Below are 22,405 nucleotides of genomic sequence, written 5' to 3' on the forward strand. Positions count from 1 at the left end.
CCTAATGATGAAGGCAATGTGCCTTATTATCCAAAAGGAAACACAGACCCTGGTAAGAGCACAGATACTCTTGGAATCTTGTGCTGCATGTAACATTATGTTCACACTGGAAGAGCTTCAGAAGGAGTTTGCAATGCGAAACTAGAGGAGTGGATAATGTAAAAAGAAAAATTAATTTTAATAACCATTACTAAAAGAACATCACCAAAAAAAGAGCAGGTTGTAGACTATTGCATCATTGTCAGTTGCACAATAATAAGGTGCACTGTTTTTGAAGTGGAGGTTTCAGGCAGGAAGGAGGGTGAGGCTGAGTGAGTGCTCAGGCAGTTGCAGTTATGGGAGAATACAGTGGTACCTCAGGTTACATACGCTTCAGGTTACAGACTCCGCTAACCCAGAAATATTACCTCAGGTTAAGAATTTTGCTTCAGGATGAGAACAGAAATCATGCTCCGGCAGCAGCAGGAGGTCCCATTAGCTAAAGTGGTGCTTCAGGTTAAGAACAGTTTCAGGTTAAGAACAGACCTCCAGAACGAATTGAGTACTTAACCCAAGGTACCACTGTATAGAGAAAGAAGGCGTGGGGCAAGGTAAAAGCAGAAATGTTGAGTGCTGAGAACACATAATAAATCAGGGTAGATGAAACTCGATGATTAAAAATGTTGATTTAAACCAGACTTGTTTAAAAATATCATGCTATAAATTTGAGTGCAAGCAAATTTTAAAACTAAAATTTAATTGCTCTCTTACCAGATTTATTAGCTTCACTCCAGGTAATGTTGAGCTGCAACCCTATACACACACTTACCTAGGAATACACAGTTGAATTCAGTGGTACTTACAGTATTTCTGAGTAGACATGCATGTGGTCTAAGTCACATGAAAAGCAAAAGGGTTGTGATTTTCTTTCCATTGCTTTCAAAGGTCCTTAGTAATGATTGGCTATAGCTGGAGCAGAGTCTGTTTTTCTGTGTACATGAAGAAACAGTTTGCTCAGTTCTCAGATTATGAATGTTTAACTGCTGCCTACCAACCAACCACACATTTGGCCATTTCCTTTCATCTTGTGACGATAAACTGATTTTCTCCAGTAATTACCCACTTCCTTTTCTGGATGGTTCTGGGCCCTAATTTACCTCAACAGAATGCTATGTAATAAATGATTTTTTTAAAGTGTACCTGCTTTATTTGAATCTCTTTGAATCTTTATTAATATTTAAATGCATATGGTTATATATATATCAGTAGTGTACAACTTCTTTGCCCCAAATGATCACACAGGGCAGTGCAGAGGCACATCTCAGTGGTGGACAGCCCCGGCCCCCCTCCCCACCTTGTGCATCATATTCACCATCAGAACTGCACTATCCCCAGCTTGCCAAACAGCTGCTCGGCGGGCTGGGGAAAATCTTATATATATGGAAGCCCAATCATGGCAGAGAGATAGCAACACTCAGCAGTAAAGGCTGCTTGGTCACCTATGCAGGACACACTTGAAGGTCCCCAAGGGCTGCATGTGGCCCCCAAGTGGTGAGTTGAGCACATGAGGTCTAAAAACCTACTTCATTGTCACAAAATGGGCAGATTAAAGCTATTTTATTTAATTTTTTAAATTTTTTAAAAGATATTTATTGAAGATTAAATTAAAGCTATTTTAGGTTTATTACAAATTATATAAATACTATAAAATACAATAAACTATTTATAGATACTGTGGCCATTTATAGATCTGGCCACTGTGGCCCTAACAGTTACTATTTAGTTTGTAACAGTATGGAATGGGGATGTCAGTGGTATAAAGACAGCAGAGAGTCAGGCAAGTCAGTGACCTGTGGCTACAATTAACAAACTCCCTTCCTGACTTATTTTGGCATTTGCCCTTGCACATTACTTTTAACTGAACCAAAGCACTGTACTATAGCACTGTTATACATGGAACTGCCTCTGAAGATGGTTTGGAAACTTCACTGGTGCAGAATTTGGCAGCCAGGTTGCTCACCAGGGCAAGAGCTTTCAGCATATTGCATCAATCCTGGCCCAACTGCACTGGGTGACAATTAGTTTCCAGGCCCAATTCAAAGTGCTGGTTTTGACCAATATTGTGAACCACCTTGTGATCTTTGGCTGAAGGGCAGTATAGAGATATAATTAATAATAATATCTTATTCTGACAAGTATCAGCTCTTCTAAGGTATCAAGCATTTATGAGGTCTTTTTAAGCACAGCAGCCTGGGAAGCAAGGTCACTTACATGGTGTGAATATCAGTTAGCTTTGCCAGTACCCACTGAGCGTCTTGGGCTTGCGGGTTGGAAGGTCAGCGATTCGAATCCGTATGACGGAGTTCCCGTTTCTCTGTCCCCACTTCTGCCAACCTAGCAATTTGAAAGCACACCAGTGCAAGTAGATACATAGGTATTGCTTTGGCAGGAAAGTAAAAGCATTTCCATGCTTTATGGTGTTCCATTGCACCAGAAGCTGTTTAATCATGCTGGCCATAAGACCCGGAAAGCTGTCTGTGGACAAACACTGGCTCCCTCGGCTTGAAGCTTTGACTGGACTTAACTGTCCAGGGATCCTTTACCTTTACACTTTGCCAGTGTTATTTTCTTTTAATGGCTTGCTATACTGTCTGAGGGAACTTTATGATGACAATGCAACCCCAAATTGTAAGGGCAATTTGGGTCTCTAACCCACCCCCCTTTTCCTGATGCCATCTTTCCAGTTCAGTTACTGGAGACACTTTCAAGGAGAGAAGTCACAAAAAGTTCAGCGGGTGTAGGATTGTAGCCTCTCAAAGAATTCAGTGGGACTTCTGAGTAAACCTAAATAGTATTGCAGCGTTGGGTTTCATGAGGATCGTAGACAGACAAAATAGGAGATTGGAATCATGGGCTAGATGTTTGGAAAATGCTGGATGGTGTAATAATGTTGGAGAAATGTACAGAGGGGAGATCTGCTGACTGGAACAAGCCCTGGTAATTTTATTATAGGAATCACAGTCTCTTGGTTGTGCAGGGTTTTCATCTGGCCAGGCTTGCTTTTTGTTCTGTTAATACTAAAGTTGTAATCCTGTAATTACATAAGAAGCTGCTGGATCAGGCCAAATGCCCATTTAGTCCAGCATCCTGATTTCACAGTGCCTGTGTGAAGCCCGCAGGCATGCAAACTTGGCAGTCAACTCTTTTATTTTTATTCAATTATTTCTGGATTAAATGAAAGCAAAGTGAAACAAAAAAAAAATCCAAAATTAAGAGGGCGGCTTTAATGCACAGCTTCAAAGAATGAATGTCTAATTCCTCTGGTCGTGGAGAGTAAATACGTTTTCATTATCAGTATTGTTGATTGGTGTTTACAAGGGTGGGGTGAGCTGTCCCGCCTTCACTTCGGAACACGGGCGTTCGCCTGCGTGGCGAAACATCCACTCGCCCTGGATGCTTGGACGCCTGATGCGGCCGGATCGCTCGCTTTTAGGTTTGCCACCCAGCTAAACCCCACTCATATCAAAGGCTGAAGAACTTGTGTGTATGGGTTCTTCTGGCGCCCTTTCGCTTTGATTTCGGGGCGCTGAGGGGGTTAGCAATAGGGCTCTCCGATAGGGGGCGCGCCTCCTTCCCGCCATGCGTGCTGGACCAAGTCAGAAGTAAGTGTATTCGAGGCTAGCGCTTCTGGACGTCGTGTGACAGGAGCCGCTGGCCGGTGAAACGAGAAAGGAGCCATGCAGGTTTCCCTCCTTTCTTCCCTCCCTCCCGGGGCGACTGCCCCAGCCGGTCTCCTCAGGCGTAACTCCTGGCAAGAAGCGCCAATACACCTGCCCGCTGCCCTCTCTCCCTCCTCCCCAATGGCCACGGGCTTTTGGACATAACGTGGCCCGCGCCTGGTTTTCTTTTCCGGAGACAGGTGGCCACCAAGAGAGAAGCCACGTTGCCACAGCTCGGAGGGTATTTGCTTTGACCCTGGGCAAGTTGAGTCACCACAGCTGTCCCAGTGCCCCGGCCCGTTAGCTAGTTCAGACACCAAACCCCAGCCTGCCCCGCTCGCGCAATATAGTTGCCCGAGGCCCTGGCCTCGGCGGCCCCATGACGTCATCCCGGAGCGAGAGGTAGGGGGAAGAGTTCGTTTTGCCTCTCCCAACATGGCGCCGCTGCTGTCGCGTTGCTAGAGACGCTCTGCGGTCGCGACTCGGAAGGAGGAGAGGGGAGGGGGGCGCGGCGGGAGCGGCGCAGGCAGCTGGGCTGGCCGGGTAGAGAAAGGGAGGGAGTTGGTGGGACGGAGCGGGGAGTGGTGGCGCGGGGGGAGAAGCTGAAAGAGAGGAGGAGGATTTAAAGGAGCCATGTCCCCGGCGCGGCGGCCTCGGCTGCTGCTGCTGAAGAGGCCGGAGCCGGGTGGAGGGCAGAAGAGGAGGGTGCAGCGGGGCTGCCGAGGGGGAACGAGAAAGCCCTGAGCACCCAGCGCGGGGCGGCGGCGGCAGCACTGGGCGCAAGATGGTGAGTGCGCCCCGGCGAGGCTGGGAAAGGAGGACCTGACCGGAGGGGATGGAGCCAGGAGGGGACGAGGAGGCGGTGCCTAGGAGGAGGGCAAGTGACAGGGAAGGAGGGAGGAGGAGGGAAGGAGCGCCCGTGAATGAGCCTTGCTGTCAGGGAGGTAAGTGACAGGTAGGCCACGAGCCGGGCGGGAGCTCCGGCTGCTCTTCCCCCCTGGAGCGGAGCGGAGTGGGGAGGTCAAGTGCTGGGGAGTCCGAATGGGGCAGGTGGAAGGTGGCAGGTGCCCGCTCTCGAGGAGGCTTGGGCGGCGAGGCACACCCGAGAGGGTTGCAGGTGACTGGGGGGAGGCGCCCGGGAAGGCGGACAGGTGCCGGGGAAGGGGGAAGGTGTCCGTCGAAGGACTTCCGAGCGGCAGGCGGGTCACAGGTGTGCGTGGAGTGATGGGCATCCGGACCTGGCATCAGGTGATGAGACTGAGCGGGATGCTCATGAAGGGACACACACCCTCTGCGTGGGTGAGTGGGGTGGTGGTGCTTAGGGTGGGGGCATGAATGATTCCCAAGGTACTTCAGCAAGCCGGTAAGTCAGTGTTTCCTTTGGGAGGAGAGGAAATGAGCCTCGAGGTGGGTGGGACAAGAGAAGACACCTGCCTTTTGCTTGACCCAAAGATCCAAGAGTTTGGGGGCTTCATTGTAAAGAAGCCACAGTCTTCTCCTTGGCACAGTTCCTCGGTGTTGTCATGTTCTGTTACATGAAGTTATACTTGTGAGAAATGGATGAGCTTGAACTAGTGCAAAACACGGAACTGCTGCACCCATTAGGATGAGGACTCACAGACATAGCTTGTCTTTGATAGGTCTACTTTGTGTCAGATGTCTGCCTCTTTCCCCCCTCTTTAAGTTGCTGTACTTGATTACCTGAGAGAGTGAGCCCCATTGCACTCTGTGGGACTTGCAACACAATCCTATACATGTCCACTAAGAAGTAAGTTTCCTATCCATTGATAGTGGTAATTTATTTGGTGCGTGCTCTCACTTGGGCAATTTGCCAAAGGTTTGCTGCTGCAGCAAATCAAAGAATCGGTTAGGACAGTGCTTAAGACTATTATCCTAAACCTACTTACTTGGAAGAAAGACCAATAGAAATTATTGTGACTGTGCTGAGTAAGCATTGTTTCTATCAGGTTGTGAAATATGATGCCTTGGACAATATTGGTGCACTTTAAAATGTTTTGAAGTTAATATGGGGTGAGGCATTTTCTGCTTAAATTATTATATTGCGTTTATCTGTACCATACCCAGATGTCTTCCTGTGTTAAGTGGTTATGTCATTTGCAGACCTTAGTTTCCGTATTTTCAGCTGGCACTGTCCATTGGAAAGGAAGTAGTGGGATGCTGAAGGTGAAATAGAACAGGTAGTGCCAGAACTGTTGAGAGTACTTGGATGCATCTTAACCTGTGTACAGTGAGAGTGAAAGGCATGCTTAGTGACGGAGATAGAAGAACTGCATAATGAATATTTTTTCAGGGAGATAGTATGTATTGTTGATTTTTTGCACCATTGTTGTTGGGATGTGGAGTGAGACAAAATGTATACCTCCCTTAATTACATGCAAAAAGCAGTAAAATGAGACTTAGTAATCTGCAGCAAAGGATTGCTTTACTGAACATGGCCAGAAGAAAGGTTCAGTGCTGCCTGTTGGAATTTGGAAAAGTTATAACATTCAGGATGAACTATCTGAACCTTAAAATATATAGTCCACCACATTACATGCATTTGCCTATGTAGTTTTAGATGAGTTTCAGGGGTATGGCCATGTTAATTTGTAGCAGCAAAATCTATGAATAATTTTGTGGCAATTTAAAAGACTAACATCTATTATAGCATAAGCTTTTGTGGACTAGTCCACTTCATCTGACCAGTCTCTGATGAATATTCATTGCCATTGATTAGTTCAATTAACCAATTAATACTTGTAGTTGTGATAGCTCAAGTCGGTAGAACATGAAACTCTTCATCTCAGCGTCAGAGGTTTGAGTCCCACATTGGACAAAAGATTCCTGCATGGCAGAGGGTTGGACTAGATGATCCTCATGATCCCTTCCAATTCTACAATTCTGTGATTCTATGATACCCATATAATGCTCAGCTAAAAGACACAGTGACCTGGTCTACATGTCACACTAAGCCAAACCATGACTTAATGTGATCATGTAGGTGTGTCGGCTTCCAGAGAAGATAATGTGACTGCCTTGCTGCTCTTCCAGTCTGCCTGCTGCTATGTTGAGCTAAGCCATGGTTTAGCTTAGTGTGATGTGCAAGTCAGGCCAGTGTATGAGGACTGCTGTAATCCTAAAGGAATGAAAACTCTTAAAAAGATCTAAAACAGGCATTTACAGGGCATCCTATATGTAAAGGTTTGTCAGTGGTACCTTTTTAATTACTCCCAACAGACTGATAGTGAAGAGTGACTCCAAGTCTCCCTTACTGCAGGCATGTAACTGTTTGCCTTTCTAGAAGTTACAGATTTAGGTCAAATAAGAGATGAAAAGTCCAGCTAGGGCTTAGAGTTTACTAAAGCTATCAGATTCCTTTGCTCTGCTCCTAGCTTTCATGTTTCTTATAGAGACACAGGCAGGAAAACAAGCAAGCTGTTGGGAGTCTTTTAGGAATAATGTGAGATGAGGTGAGTGGTAACTGGAGAGAAGTCTCTCTTGGTTGGGGAAGGCCCTCCACTTATGGAGTTCTCTGCCAAAGAGGTTTGTCTAGTATGTATATTGTTATTTCTGCTGGACAGTTTTGACACTAATTGTTTTTAGTATATGGTTATTTTTATTGTTATAAACTTACTTGTGGGGGGAATAAACTGAAAAGCAGTACTGTATAGAAATATTAAAAGATAAGTAAATTGGTGGGGACAGGTAGAAACAGAATTTACTATTTGATTGCACACCTTGGAGAGTTGCTCTTTGCCTCTCGTGGGTGGCAGATTGCTTGACTGGTGATGGAAAACGGGGCTTCTTTTGCCTGCTAGTATTCCCTAGGCCTCTAACAGTTGATTATTGGTTCCTCCATGATGTGTTACTGCAGAAATGTATGTAATGGGAAGACCTGCTAAGTAATAGATGAAGGCTCATATGTATGCATGCATTTGGCACTGAAGCTGTGGAATTAACTTCTTTTAAAAGAAAAGGCTTGTTTTTATTAAATTTAGAACTCAGTCTGCTTGCATGTTCAGGCTGTTGTTGATTAGCTATGCCTTGTGTATTTGAAGGCTTGTGATTGCAGCTGAAAGACTGAATGCATGGTATTTTCATTGTGACCAAGTTATTAAAACGCTTCATAACATTTTACTGTAATAGTAGCTCTGTTAATTGGCTTATGATGAAGATGGAAACCACAGGAGGGGAGGATGCTTTTGTGCTTGTGAGTTTCCCACGGGCATCCAGTTGGCCACTGTGAGAATAGGATGCTGGACTAGGTGGGCCCATTGGCCTGATTCAGCAGGCTCTCCTTATGTTTTGAAGATGAATTTCTGAGCTGAAATGCAGCAAGGTATAGAACAATATAGGCAGGTTATTTAGCATCTTCAGAAAAATAATATATGTGGAAGGGTTTCTGTGAACATGGCCCTATGTATGGTGCCAGAGAAAGAGAGCCCAAAGAGCACTTCTTTGTGTAAATTATCATACTTTCGGAGGCAAGAGACCACAGCTCCTGAAAAGATTCTTTGAAAACTCTTCTTGGATCTGTTCATAGTCTCTCTCTGCTCACATTGCCTAAGCCACAATGGGAAAATTCAGATTGTAACTTCTCTGGGGTTGAGGCATGTCTCCTTGGTTGAGTGTGGTGGAGTCTCCTTCTTTGGAGGTCTTTAAGCAGAGGCTTGACAACCATATGTCAGGAGTGCTCTGATGGTGTTTCCTGCTTGGCAGGGGGTTGGACTCGATGGCCCTTGTGGTCTCTTCCAACTCTATGATTCTATGATTCCCCAGAGTAATGTCTGTAAAGAAACTTGTACATGGATAGTGTTACTTAAATAATTTTCTCAAATTCTTCATCAGATTGATTTTTCTCTTTCAAGTTGCATTGCTTCTATATACTGTACCAACAAAGTATCTTATCACTAAATTAAACTGTCTAGAGGTCACTTGTGACAGAAAGTGGTACATAAAGGCATTCAACAAGACATGACAACTGTGGTCTGCTAACCAGGAAGTTTTACATACAAACACACACACACACACACACACACACACACAAAGTTTGGGCTTTAGAAACAGAAATATCATTTCTAGGCTGCAATCTTGTGCACTCTAACCTGAGGAAAAATATAACGGGTCTTACTGCAGAGTAAACTTACATGCTATTGCAGTTTAGTTTCATTTAAATGGTTTTGATAATTGTACCTGCTCCAGCCCGTTTTGGTGGATCCAGACTATAATAATCTTTAAATTGTGAACTTGTATTGCTGTGTGAAACCTTTCTGTGGAACTAATCCCATTCTTTTTCATTTTTTGTGTCTGTGTTTTTCTACAGTATCTGTGGCAAATGATGAAGTTTCTGTATTACCGTATTTTTCGCTCTATAAGACGCACCAGACCACAAGACGCACATAGTTTTCGGAGGAGGAAAACAAGAAAAAAAATATTCTGAATCTCAGAAGCCAGAACAGCAAGAGGGATCACTGCGCAGTGAAAGCAGCAATCCCTCTTGCTGTTCTGGCTTCTGGGATAGCTGCGCAGCCTGCATTCGCTCCATAAGACGCACACACGTTTCCCCTTACTTTTTAGGAGGGAAAAAGTGAGTCTTATAGAGCAAAAAATACGGTATATTTCTGAACTTAACCCTATAAAAGGCTGTTGTGGCAATTTTGAGTGCCTGAACTGTGCTTTTAATAACTGCCACTTTAGAAAAATTAATTACTCAGTAACTGCCAAAATAATTTCCTCCTTGAGTAATTTGCTCTGCTTCCTCCTGGCAAAGGTGCACAACAGAAGGAATTCTGGCAGTGCATCAGTCTACCTTGGCCAGTATTTTCTGTGCAATGATAGTTGTCAGAGGTAGCTTGTTGGTGGCGTGGCCTGTTTAGTTCTTCAGCCTCAAAACCAGAAGAAGAACCTAATAGGGCAGGCAGTTTGAGAACCAAATTTGAGAACCAAATTGCCTCTCATGATTATGATGATGATGCCAGGCAAAGTATTTATGTATATAGACCTAATGTTATTGCTGCTCTTCTTCTGTAGCATCTTTGTGAACTAATATTGGGTTTACAAGATCACTCCTGGCACATGCCACAGTGTGACAGATTGGGAAGACATGTTTCAGGGTGATTATTGTGGCTCGTCTGGTGAATGTGTCATCCAGGAACAGCCTGTATGGAAGAAAGGTGCAACAAGTTTGTCACCTTGAGGAAAAAGACTTGCTAAGCTGTTGTCTCCTGTATTTTATCTTGCACCTCTCATGCACCAGCCACATGTGTTTACTTTGATTGCCATAGCCTCACTTATCACCACTTTTGGGCATCTATCTCCTCCTAGTGGTAACTACATTTGTTGCTCTGTTGCTTGCACTGGTTTGTGCACACTCTTCAGTGCTCACTGCTAAGTTACAGCACCTCTCGAGGTTCCAAATGGACATTCTGCATCTTGGCTCTAGATTCTAGCAAGTACAGTAGAAAGAGAACAAATCTGGGCTCGATAGAAGTAGCCCTATAGGATAATAACATGATGCCTGTGGACTAGGCAACATGTAAGGGCCTCTTATGTCTGCTCTACTAAAGTATTATTAAATGAAGATAGTTCTCTGACTGACGAATTCATTTTGTTTTGTAATTAGTTAGTTCTTTCTGATTTGGGGTTTAAGCTTTTGAAGCATACTGTGGTCACTTCTTTTCCATTGCTAAATTTCTGGCTTGAATTTTAACCTAAAGTTGTTTCGCAGTTTCATTAAGTGTATTTTTTTGGGGGGAGGACCCTCTCTAGGTATTGGGAAGCCTGAGAGAAAAAAGTCTGTATAGAATTCTTAGCTGCCACTGTATGCACATGTATGTGAAAACCCATGTCTACTTAGAAGTACAAATCCTGTTTCAAAGGAGCTTGCTCCTAGATAAGTGAGTATAGGCTTTCAGCCTGAGGCCCATTTACCTGTAAGTAAGCCGTGATGGGGTGAGCTCCCGTTGCTCGGTCCCAGCTCCTGCCAACCTAGCAGTTCGAAAGCATGCAGTGCAAGTAGATAAATAGGTACCTCTCCGGCTGGAAGGTAAAAGGCATTTCCGTGCACTGCTCTGGTTCGCCAGAAGCGGCTTAGTCATGCTGGCCACATGACCCGGAAGCTGTACGCCGGCTCCCTCGGCCAGGCGAGATGAGCGCTGCAACCCCAGAGTTGTCTGCGACTGGACCTAACAGGGGTCCCTTTACCTTTACCTTTAAGTTGCAGTGAACCCAATGGCTTGAATATGGAGGAGTTCCCTTCTGCTGGTAGGATCATCCTGTGATTATGGTTCTGCTCATGAGACTCTATAAACATGAAATGGACTGGGCTGTTAACAGTAGATTCCCAAATACTGTGATTCATTGACATTGTCTTGTTTGTTATGTGTCCTTTACCTGAGGACTGTGTGTATGTGGTAGTATATTTCATATTAATTGCTGAGGAAAGTTGTGAGGTAATCCAGAGTGCAAAATAATGATTTTGAAATTAAAGTTTTATAGAGAGCAAGTTGTACGTTCATGGCATGTGTTTTCCCCAGTCAGTTTTAATGTAGAATGACATTGGAACTGATAAATTTGGACAAAAATAATTTGTGTTTCACTGGTAGCTAGTTCAACTGGTCAGGGTGTGGGGTAGTTGAAGAGATAATAGGACTCGTAAGAGGGGCCCAGTGACAAGAGCATGTAGTGGATGTGCGTGAGAGATAATATATACACAGTCAGTTCTAGAAGAAAGGTGGTTTCTGTGCCGAGAATTAATTGGGATCTCTGAAACAAATAGGGGTTCTTATTAATAAATATATAAATATATTTAAACTAATAGGACATGTCTAAAATGCATTAATGAGTCCTGTATTTCTTGCTGTGTATGAAATTGGTTTCAGCATATTATTTTGTTCAATGTGACAGTACCAGTTTGAAGGAATTGCCTGAACCCACAATGAACTCCATTATGTCTTGCTTTAAAATTTGTTTTATGAGGGTTTAGCTCAGTTCTGTAGGCCTGAAACTAGAAAGAGCAGCGTTGATAAGAAATGGCATAGTAGCTAGTTGGAAAACAGAAGATTTCACATAATTCGATAACAAACAGTGTAAATCCTGTGTGTAGGCATAGTCATTATGAGTATACAGAGGAAGGTAAAAGAAAATTCCCAAGAGCACATCCCTTGAATTATGATATCCCAAAGGTGGATTGCATCAATATGCTGTGAATGCTGTTTAGGGAAGCTTTTAATGTTTGATGAATTACTGTATTTTAATATTTTGTTGTAAGCCGCCCAGAGTGGCTGGGGAAGCCCAGCCAGATGGGCGGGATATAAATAACAAATTATTATTATTATTATTATTATTATTATTATTATTATTATTATTTATTATTTATTTCTGTTGATGCTGATCTGAGTTGGCTTCATTGTTGCAGACCAGCCCACAATTCAGCAGATTCCTCTCTTTCCCATCACCCCATGATGGTAATGTCTTTTGCTTATTTATGTGGAATGCTTTGCCCTTGCATCCCATTACAGCTGTTGAACTGTGGATCCTATCAGGTGTCGTGTAAGGCAGTGTTCTCTAAAGTGAGGTCCCCAGATGCTGTTGGACTACAACTCCCATCAGGGTTGGTGGGAGTTGTAGTCCAACAACCAAGATAAAAGAAAACTGTTGTAAGGGAAGTAGGGTATCCCTGTGGACCTGGTGAACATAAGTGTTATACAGTTACCCTTCCTTGTTTTCACTTGCACTCAATGCAACCATTCTCCTATGAGGAGATGACTTGATTTGTGAGCATAGATTGCAGTGATACAATTTAATGCTTGTGCTGCAGCACTATTAGTGCCTCAAGTTCCCATTCAGAAACATCTTGGCAACGGCTAAAATGTGGTTAAGACACATTTTTCATTAAGGATGTGGAGAAGTCTATAGAGCTCATCCCGCTGTTATTTTATAGTGAAGGTATGGACCTACTCTTAAATCCCAAACTAGATAATTCATTGTGGACAATCTTCCTGGCAAGTTCCAGAAGGATAGTCATGGTAGTCAGTTGTAGGGGAAAAAACCCCCTATGACTCTTTGATTGTGATAATAAGAACATTTAGAGATCAGTTGGATCAAGCCAAAGGACCACCTAGTCCAGCACTGTGGCCAAACACAGGGGCCTATTCTGGGAAGTTTAGACTCGGTATCTGAGTGCAGTAACACTCTCCCCACCGTTGGTTCACAACAACTGCCATTCAAAGCATACTGCCTCTTGGCAGTGGAGGTAGAACATGACAATTATGGCTAATAGCCACTGTTGCCAAATAACGAGAAAGCCCAAAGCATGATATAATACCACTTAGAATTGGTGTGAAAAACCTGTAGGCTTCCACATGATGTTCAGGTGCCATCACGGCTAGTGGTCAGAAATGAGGAGACCTGTAGACAAACCACATTCAGAGGCCCACAGGTTTGCAATCCCTCACAAAGGTTATAGTGGCTTCAAGGCTGCTGAGTCAGGGACTGAGCTGGCACCACAGGACTGATTCAGACTTGTTACTGGGTCATGGCCAGACCTGCCAGCCTTCCTGTCCAGTCTGGGCATGCTACAACCTACTACTACTACCTGTTTCACATGCTGCAGGTTGGCCACCCTCTGTCCTACAGTGAAGTTGAGGTTAATATGTTTTTCATTTTTCATTTTCTTGTAGCATGCTAGTCTGTTGAAATAGGAATTTCTGTGCTCCACACCAGAAATGTGAGCTGTTCTTAGGCCTTAGCTACAATTTTTAAAGCATTTGTTATATAAATTCAGAAGCTGTTGAGTGTACTGCATCTTAAGCAAAATGTCTGAAAAAGACTTGTGTGAAATTCAGTCTTTTGAACATTTTGTCACTTTTTTATTATAGGTTGTCTGGCAGTAATTGATGCAAATCCACCCAAAGCCTTGATGTTTGGTTTGTCAAATTGACACGGTGAAATCCACAAGGAATGGAGAAAGCTATTCCCACTACTTTATCAGAACAGCAGAAAGAGCACAAGGATGATGGAGAAAATACTGCGCCAATGTCCCTGGTGTCAAAAAAAGAGGATTTTGCTGCCCTTGAGTGCCCTCAAGGTGAAGAAAGAATAACTGCCTTTATTAAAGATGCAAAAACATCTCTGGAAAATGTGGCTTTGGTGGGGGCGTCAAAGGAAGGGGAGATTGTTCTCAAGAAGACTGTCCCTGGTTCTTCAGAGAAACTAGAAGCAGCGAGTAGAGAGGGGAAAGTGACGGGTGAGATGTGTAACCGTAAAGAGGAGCCCAGCTTTTTGACACCATTTACTCATCAACAGCCAGATGCTGCTTTGGAAGCCTGTAAAGTGACTGGTAAGTCCAGTGCATTGTAATGTCAGGCACTTTCTTAAAAAAAACAAAGCAAAACAACTTTTATAGGTTTGTTTCTTTCAAGGTAGATAAAAGGTAGAGGCCAGGCAGGCCTCTGAGATGAAAGTGAAGAAATATCAGCCTAGAGAATCGTCTGAAGCCACTGCGAGATGGTTTTGTTGCTGTGACTAATTGCATCCAAGTAGAAGACTGTGCACTTCCTTCAGTGCAATGTGTGAAGTGGCCTGTAATATGTTTGCTTGTGACATATAGAAAGAGGATCAAAATGGATCTCAAGAGTTCAGCAGCCTAGTTGTAACTTGTGAGTTCAGCACCACAGACAGGGGTCTGAATTTAAGTGGTGCATGGTAGAAAGCCCTAGCCCAATAACTGTTTTATGCAGACTAATACTCTGAAGTATTTATATCATAGGTTTGTCAAAGCTGTGACGCTAATAGTATCCTTTGACTTCATATGCCAACTGTGCAAGTAAAAATGGCTGTTTTGCGCTTTAGCTGTTTGGGCATGCATGTTTTAACTGATAGTCCTCTTTATGCCTATTTAAGGTAAATAGCCTGTAGCACTGTGCAGTGGTACGTTCCAAGGAAAACTGTGAAAGACAAATGTTTAAAAGAAGTACATACAACAGAAATTGTCCTTATCCCGTGTATGTAATTGAGACTGTGAGTAGGCTGCAACAGGTGCAATGCTTCCTGCTCCTCCTGAGCTTTGCCACTTTCCCCTCTGCTACAAACGGCTGATTTGCCATTTTCCTCTGCTGCCATTTGTGTTGTTCTTTGTCTATGAGACACGTGCACAACATAGGAATATGCTGAGGTGACATCGAACACTTCTGTAGTTCCACAGGAATGCAGGAGAATCTGCTCTCATTCCGAGTGCAGAGTACATTTTCTAAAAGAACTTAGACATTGGAAGCACTTACTTACGAAGAACAAACATACTGTACAGTAAGTAAACGTGACTCTGTAAACACAGCATTTCCCCCCAGAGAGTGCCATGAATTGCTGTTGTGACCACATTGTGGAATGTGTCAGAGGCATTCACTGAATGTTGTTACTGATGAGCAGCATAACGCCTTGACATTCACTGCGCCTGCTGTTTTGTGAATCATTGAGTTCTTTGGAGGCTAGGTACCCATCTGTATGTTTGAAGTGCTTAAAAGAAAATCAAAACTCTGCTCAAATGTTCCTTGTATTGTATGCCAAGGAAAGCTGAATCCTACAACTTGTATGAAATTCACACATTTGGTGGTGTTGGCTTATTCCTGGTTACCTAGCTTGTTTTGTTTCTGTTAGTCATGAAGGAGGACAGAGAAATATGTATAGCATGAAACAACAGCCTTACCTCAGCACTGTATCTTTTTTTTTTTTTTGCCTGTGCTGTGGTTTGCTCTTGGGGTGGATTTTTTTTTGGGGGGGGTGCGGTTAGTCCTGTGGGTTAGGAGTGGGTCACCCCTGCACAAGACATTCTGTTTCTGACACTTCAGTTTTATATCATCTTCTTGGGCTATACAGCAGTATTAACTAGCTTGGACATGGCTGATGCTGTGACCTGCTCTTTTCTCAATAACATACTGTGTTGCACCACTGGCATTTGTTTCTTAGGAGATTGCCATGTTCATAGGTTCCTTTCAGGGATAAATATTGTCAAGGTCCCGATGATAGTCAGTACTGCCATCAGTGGTATAGTGGTAAATGATGAAGTGCAATCCCTTCACGACAATCCCTGTAACCAATGCTGACGTCAATTCCAAGCTAGCTTTTTATTCGTAACCACCCTCCAGTCCTATGACAATTTCTGCTGGACTTGGAAGGTTCCTTTCTATTTTATGACCTACTGGTTGGCCATAATAAAGGGATTTCAGAATTTTCCAAAATAAACATGGCAGCTTAACCCTTAGATGTTTGTTCTAATACAACCTACCTCTTTCTATGCTTAGTTTCTTAGTTTCTGAGAAGACTAGAGTGTATTTATTTGGCATGCAGAGGATTGGCAGATAGTGCCCCAGGAGTTGATATTGTCATCCCTACTGTGACATAAGTGGCAGTGTTTTTGTCCTTGCTCCACTACACCACTGACTGCCATCCTGGTATTTCAGTTATAACAGATATCTGTCATGGATGGTATCTCAGTTATGACAGATGAGAATTAATCTGAACACATTAGATGAGTTGGGCATTGGAGAAGAAAATAGTAGGCCAATTGTGTTCAAGGAACAGGTGTGCTTAAACAAAATAGCAAGTATGATGTGAATCCTTCAGAAGAACAGTTCTAGGAAGGGAATGGTCACTAGCAAAATAAGGCAGCTTAACTACTGAGTGTTTGGTGGCCTGCAAGAAGCAGGTTTGCCTGGTCATTATTGCTTTTGCTTTGACTGCTCAGTAAACCTGCTGGGCATGCTGTGGGGTTAACTGCTAGGGCTTTGAAGTAAGGCAAGAAACTTCAGCACTCCATACAGGTGACAGCATATGCACTGAGTTGGGTCACACAAAGGTGTGTAGCGTTCAGCCTTTAGTTTCATTATCTTTTATTTTTAGGCTTGCCATATTTCAAAAAGTAAAAATCTTATTACCCTTGCTGGTACCTTTCCCGGGAAAATCAGAGGCTCACTATGTCAGGTTCCTATTGGAAGACGGGACAAACACTAGAACATTAGCAGTGGCAAAGTTTTTATCGGTGGTTGCAAAAACCAATGATTCCTATCTTTAAGTCTGAACAAAATGCTTGTTTAACCTGGAGGTAGGCTGTCTGAATTGTGCATTGCTTTGTAATGATTTGTTGGGTCTCTGGACCGTAATAAAGATTGATTTGATTTGAAAAATCTGGACACCCCCCAATACCCACCCTGGATTCCCTGCCTTCCCGCTTCCCTCAGCAGGCATGTCTGGCCATTGCTTCACTTGCACATGAGCCTATGTTGCCTCCCTTTTACCTGCAGGAGACAGTGGGAGTTGTCGGGAGGAGCGCTCGCACCTTGTGGCCAGGTGGGCAGGCTCGGAGATGTAAACGGTAGGTCCAGGCCCCTGGGAAATGACCATAAGGTGCTGGCACTGCAGCCACGGCAACAGCTCACTGCGCTCGGGACACTGTGCCACTGCCGTCTAGTGCACCACCCACGCCTCAGAGAAGCAGTTTCCCGACAGCGCAGCCACACACGGCCAAACAAGGGAGGCAGCGGGCAGTGCCAACAGCAGTGGCACCATGGGCAGTTGGAGCTCTCGCCGTGTGCCCTGCAAAGAAACCCCAGAAACCCCCCCCCAAAAAAAATTGCCCCAGATGCCATTTTGGGTATCCGATTTCTGGGCATGTCCTGAATTTTCCGGATGTATGGCAAACCTATTTATTTCCCCCTTTTCTCTCCAGTGATGGGCCTGGTCATTTTGTCCCCTATTCTCTCAGTGTCTTTATTACCACCACCTCTGGATGAAGTAATTCTGTAGAACTGTAGCCTGCTTTCAGTAGGAGTTTCTAAGCTTTTGTTGAGAGGGTGTAGAAAAACCTGATCTTGTTGTCTCACTAGTATATTAAAACCAGCAAATATTTTGGGAACTGAGTAGCTTCTCTGGCAAAATGCCTTGCCACTAAATATGGGTTTCTACTGGTAATTAAAATTAATAAATTTACAAGAATATGCATCTATATAATATGATTGTATTCTCTGTTTCTTGAACGAAGCACTCAAAAAGGTCTGTGGGTGGTGCATTGATTCTCAAAATTTAGAAACTCTTAAAAATGGCTATATAATTTTCTGAGCAAAACTTTTCTGTGGCTCTGAAGTCTTTACACAAGCAATCAATTTAGCTAGGAATTTTCCAGATAAAATAACTCACAGGTCCTCCCTTGGGCTGTATGTATCATGTAAACATTTAGAAAAACACATCACAAGCCTGGCTGTTGTGTTGGGGACAGGAAATGTAGTGATTTAAAAAATCCTAATGCTACACTTTTCTGGACGGTTACATTCAACAGAACTGAGCAGTCACTCATCCCCCTCCTCATTTAACTTGTGTGTCTCACACAAGCTTGTTTCTCGCAGAAGCTCTCATTTAACTAAAACGGGCATACTCTAACTTTGACACAACTAGCTATTATCCAGTCACTGGAGTGAACCTCTGTCCCTGCCCCACCATAGCACAGACCTCACTCTCTTCTCAGTCTCCACATCAACCAGTCCTGTCCCTGCGATTTCCACTTCTGCCAGAAAACTTGCAAAATTGCTGACCTGGATCTGGCTCCACTTGCAAGATCGGGTGGGAGATGAAGAAGGCCAGTGGGGAAAAGAGGTGTCTGCATCTGAACAGCATTCACCACTCATCTCCCAAGTAAAAGTGTTGCTGCCTGTGCCAGTGCTCCAACCACTGCCACATCTTCCTGCCTCTGCCCCATGCTTACAAACATGGAGCAACAGCTAATCAAGGGACAAAGTGGCATCACACGCAACTTGCAAGGAAGGAAAGAGAGCGCTCCATAGTTGCCTAGGCAGTGTATTACAAATCCCAAATGGCCTCGTGAAAACTAATCTACATCTCAGAAAGGAATCTTGCACATGCATTAGTTCTAAGAAAATTTAGGACTTTGAGAAGGGGAACATAGTAATTTCCAAATGACTTTCATAATTATCAGCCAGTTTCCAGCTTAGGTCCCCCGTCTGTTTCAAACTGTGGTTTGCAAAAAAATGAAAATCTGGCCTCTTTGAGAGGCATACAGATAGTTGGTATCTGATGCCAAGTCTACGCGGGTATTTTTTTTTAAGCGGGTGGACAGTATTGTGCTGCTGCAGCAGCACAGAAAGATAGGGTTTTTACACTGAACACACAAGCTAGCATATTGCATATTCATGTTGTCATTTCGTTCCTTTCATGCAAGTTTCTAGCCCTTAAGACTGCAAAGATAGGCTCGAAAATGTGTGTGAGCAATGTCTGAAATCTCTGGAACCAGAGAGAGATTAAACAGCACTTCCTGTGGACACAGAATGACTCTGCTATATATAGCTTCATGTCTCTCACCAGATATACCAGTGTCAGAATAAAACCCAAAGCAAGAAAATAAATACAAATTTGTTTAGTTTGCATAGGCTGGGATCCAAAGAACTACTTTAGGGATGTGCCCAGTGGTATTTTTGTTTCCCCATCTCTTCTTTGAACAGCAGGCATCCATGCCATACCACAAACTCTGGCAATTAAGCAGTATATAAATACATATTTTTTTAAAAAAAATATATTGAAAGCCCCTTCATCTTCAGAAGGAATTTGTCATTGATAACAAAATGCCAGCCCATATTTTCCCCCACCCATGTAATCCGGATTTACCCTTTCTGAATAAATCCAACATTTATTTATTTTTAAATATTGCCAATAATCAATTTGTGATATTCCATGACCCATTTGCAATATTAAGCCCCTGTCTGGAAGCACCATTATGAAGTTCCCTTATGCCAGTTTAGGCAGACTGGAGATTTCTACTGCAAAGCTGTAGTCAATGAGAGATTGTAATTAAGAGGTTGTTTTATAAAAATGGCAGACAATATTCATCCTTAGACTAGCCTTATAACTAGCTTGAAAATGTGTGGTCAGCTTCTGTTTAATTGACTCAGAAACTATAGTTGTTGCTGGGGTTCTTGTCTATCCCCATATCCTTTAAAATGAAATCTCATCCTGTCTATTGTGGTTGATGCCATATGCATTTATTGGCAAGCCACTTTGTGAAGGCATTTTGCCTTGAAAAAGCAGGATGCAAATACCAAAATAAAATGATTTCCCCCTTCCTGGTGTTGCACCACTACCTACCATAATTTTTAGTTGTGTTTAAACCCCAAAATATTGTCAGCAATAATGGATTTGTGCTTGATTTACTTGACTTATCCTGACTGCAATATTTGTGTTCTATTTACTGTAGAATTTGATATCCTCTGACCACCTCCACCCTAGGTTGATTGAGAGTAAAGATTTTGGCTCAGCTTTACCTTTCTATAGACTCAAATGGTCATTCAGTTGAGTGACCACCTCTGCTCCAGTTAATTTCAGACAAATACTTGGAATTACAAGATGCCGTGAGATGACTCCCTCCAAGCTCATTTTGTAAAAGCTTTGGGAGTCATTTAAAACAGTTGTTATTATGTTGGCAGACAAATGTGAACAATACTGATCCAGGGTTGGATTGCACATTTTCCCCAAATAACATAGGAAATGACTTGTAGAAACTGGTGGCAAATCTGCTCCTCCAAAACACGATCTCAGTGGGAGTAGGTGAAAGTAGAAGAGTCTCAGTTGCCATCTGATGGTGAGGGAGGTATTCAGGTTAGCTTGCTGAAGTGAAAAGAGTGGTCTTATAATATGTGTTCTGCTGCCTGAAAGAACTTTTTTTGCTTTTATCCTGATGTCACACTGAGTCTGCTTCAGATCTGCCAGCCTCTTAAAGACTCTGACTGTCAGCGCACAAAGGTCTCTTTCATAAACTCAGAGCTCTTTCTTCTGAGCGGCTGTATCTGTAGCTTCCTTCTGTGAGGAACTTGCCATTATGTTTCTGAGTTTGTTATGCTTAAGTTTTAAATCTGACAAAGGATGTGCTCTTTTACTGTGGAGCAGCAGGAAATGGAGAGAGCTCTGGTTGCCAAAAATCACCAAAATGTTCACTTGAAGTTGGTGACCAATGAATGTTGAAGCAAGCATTCTTAGGGGTCCAGAATGTGAAGCAACTGCCCCCTAACATTTAGGCCACATCTTCAGATCCATTTCTGAAATCTTACAGGCTTTGTAAAACCAACAGTGAGGGAGTTTGAGATCTGTAGGCTGAGACAGTGGATAGAAGGGATGTTACTAATTATTTGTGCATCTGGTTGTTCAGTTTGCCCACACACTTAAAGTACCCCATGTCTGGCACTATTGTGGTGGTGTTGTTTTCATTGGGGTCATAGCAATGTCTCATCAGCACACCACAGAAGCTCCTGGAAATGGACTTGTGGTTTTGACGTGCCTTGATTATTAATGGTAGGGAGCCCCACCAAAAGATGATAAAGCATTTAAGCTTGCAATTGATTAGTGCAGTGTCCCAAGACCTAATGGTTTCTGTGTCGGCCAAGTTTGTGATCAGTGTGAGAAGATGAACGGTAGACCCATCAAGCTGGAATCATAGTTCAGTAGGAATGACTGCATGATTGCAATAGCGTTGTATATTTATAATGCATGCAGTAGCACTCGTAACCGTGTTTTAACAGTTTGTGTTTAATGAGCTCCACCAAGATGTTATGGAGGGGATGGTTCAATCCTATGAAAGAATGGAAGGAGTTTGGGGACTTGGAGCTTGATGACCCAGGGAGGGTCCCAGCAGGTTGGAGGAAGCAAAATTGTGCTCCCAAAAATGTCATAATACAAGGAAGGGGCCCGTGATCCAAAGAGTAAGCATCTGGATCCAGAGGAGATATCAGCTGGGTTGGCAAGGAAGTGTTCCTCCCCTGTGGAATCTGATGCCTCTCGTCAGACTTCTCCTATTGTGGAGCTGCCTTTGGTGCCACCTCCTGTCAGTGAAGAGCTTCCCCCTTCTATGGAAGCGACTGAGAATAAGTCAGATGCTGTGCTGGTGCCGACTCCTTTTCTGCCTCCATGGAGATGCCAGCACAGACAAGCTTTGAAGGCCCAACCCACTCATAGGAATCTGAGTGCCCATTTACTTACCCTGTCCCAGGACTGCAGCTGTTTGCTGTGCTAAGAACTGTGTTCACCTTGCTGTTCAAAAGGAAGAGGCAAGGGGCACATTGCTTGTTGGATCAAAGTCTTAGCCGGTGCTTAACCATGTCGCTATAATTTCCTTGCACCTGCTAAACCTTGTAACCAGTGCCTTGCCTATGTACCAATCTGATTTATGACTTTGAAAGAAACAGAGCTGGGAGTGTGATTTCTTTGACTGTCACTTGTCAGTGAGGGCCAGGATGTTTTCTATTCGTTTCATGTTTATTCATTTCATGTTTATACCACTTTATATTTTTATGAAAAAAAACTCAAAGCGGCTAACAACTCATCAAAACATGAAAGTATACATTCAAGGCAACATAATTAATAGAAAACTAAAATATTATCTTAAAGATTTCAAAATAAAACATTGCAAAGGAGGCCAACTACAGAATGCACATCTAACACAGCAAAGATAATCAAAAAAATCAAAAGAAAACATTACTAAAAGAAGTCAAGTATAAAGTATACATTTAAAACTGCATAGTTAGCAAGAGAATTAAATATTTTCATAAGCATAGAACATATCTACTGGGCCATGGCTGTGGAAGCTCAGGCTCAATGACCTGGATCGGCACTCAGAGACAGCCAAGATACCATCAAAATCACTGCAAGTCATGCTCAAT

The 22,405-nt window shown here is 43.2% G+C and overlaps 1 protein-coding gene across 11 annotated transcripts in view; it reads left to right on the top strand.

Moving 5' to 3' along the window:
• Positions 1 to 3,552: 3,552 nt before the first annotated feature.
• WIZ (WIZ zinc finger) overlaps positions 3,553 to 22,405 on the top strand; it is a 55,966-nt gene continuing 37,113 nt past the window's right edge. For 4 of the 11 annotated variants that reach the window (XM_053376232.1, XM_053376236.1, XM_053376234.1 and 1 more), the window contains exons 1-2: positions 4,327 to 4,485; positions 13,577 to 14,037. In XM_053376232.1, the coding sequence (XP_053232207.1) occupies positions 13,659 to 14,037 (379 nt within the window). In that variant the 5' untranslated portion in view covers positions 4,327 to 4,485; positions 13,577 to 13,658. Of the gene's footprint in view, positions 3,642 to 4,326; positions 4,486 to 4,554; positions 4,643 to 4,922; positions 4,947 to 13,576; positions 14,038 to 22,405 lie in introns of those variants that run through there. The other 7 variants (XM_053376227.1, XM_053376231.1, XM_053376229.1 and 4 more) reach the window with 6 other exon arrangements.

Source organism: Podarcis raffonei, chromosome 2 (genome assembly GCF_027172205.1).
Source record: "Podarcis raffonei isolate rPodRaf1 chromosome 2, rPodRaf1.pri, whole genome shotgun sequence".
In the NCBI taxonomy this organism is placed as follows: Eukaryota; Metazoa; Chordata; class Lepidosauria; order Squamata; family Lacertidae; genus Podarcis; species Podarcis raffonei.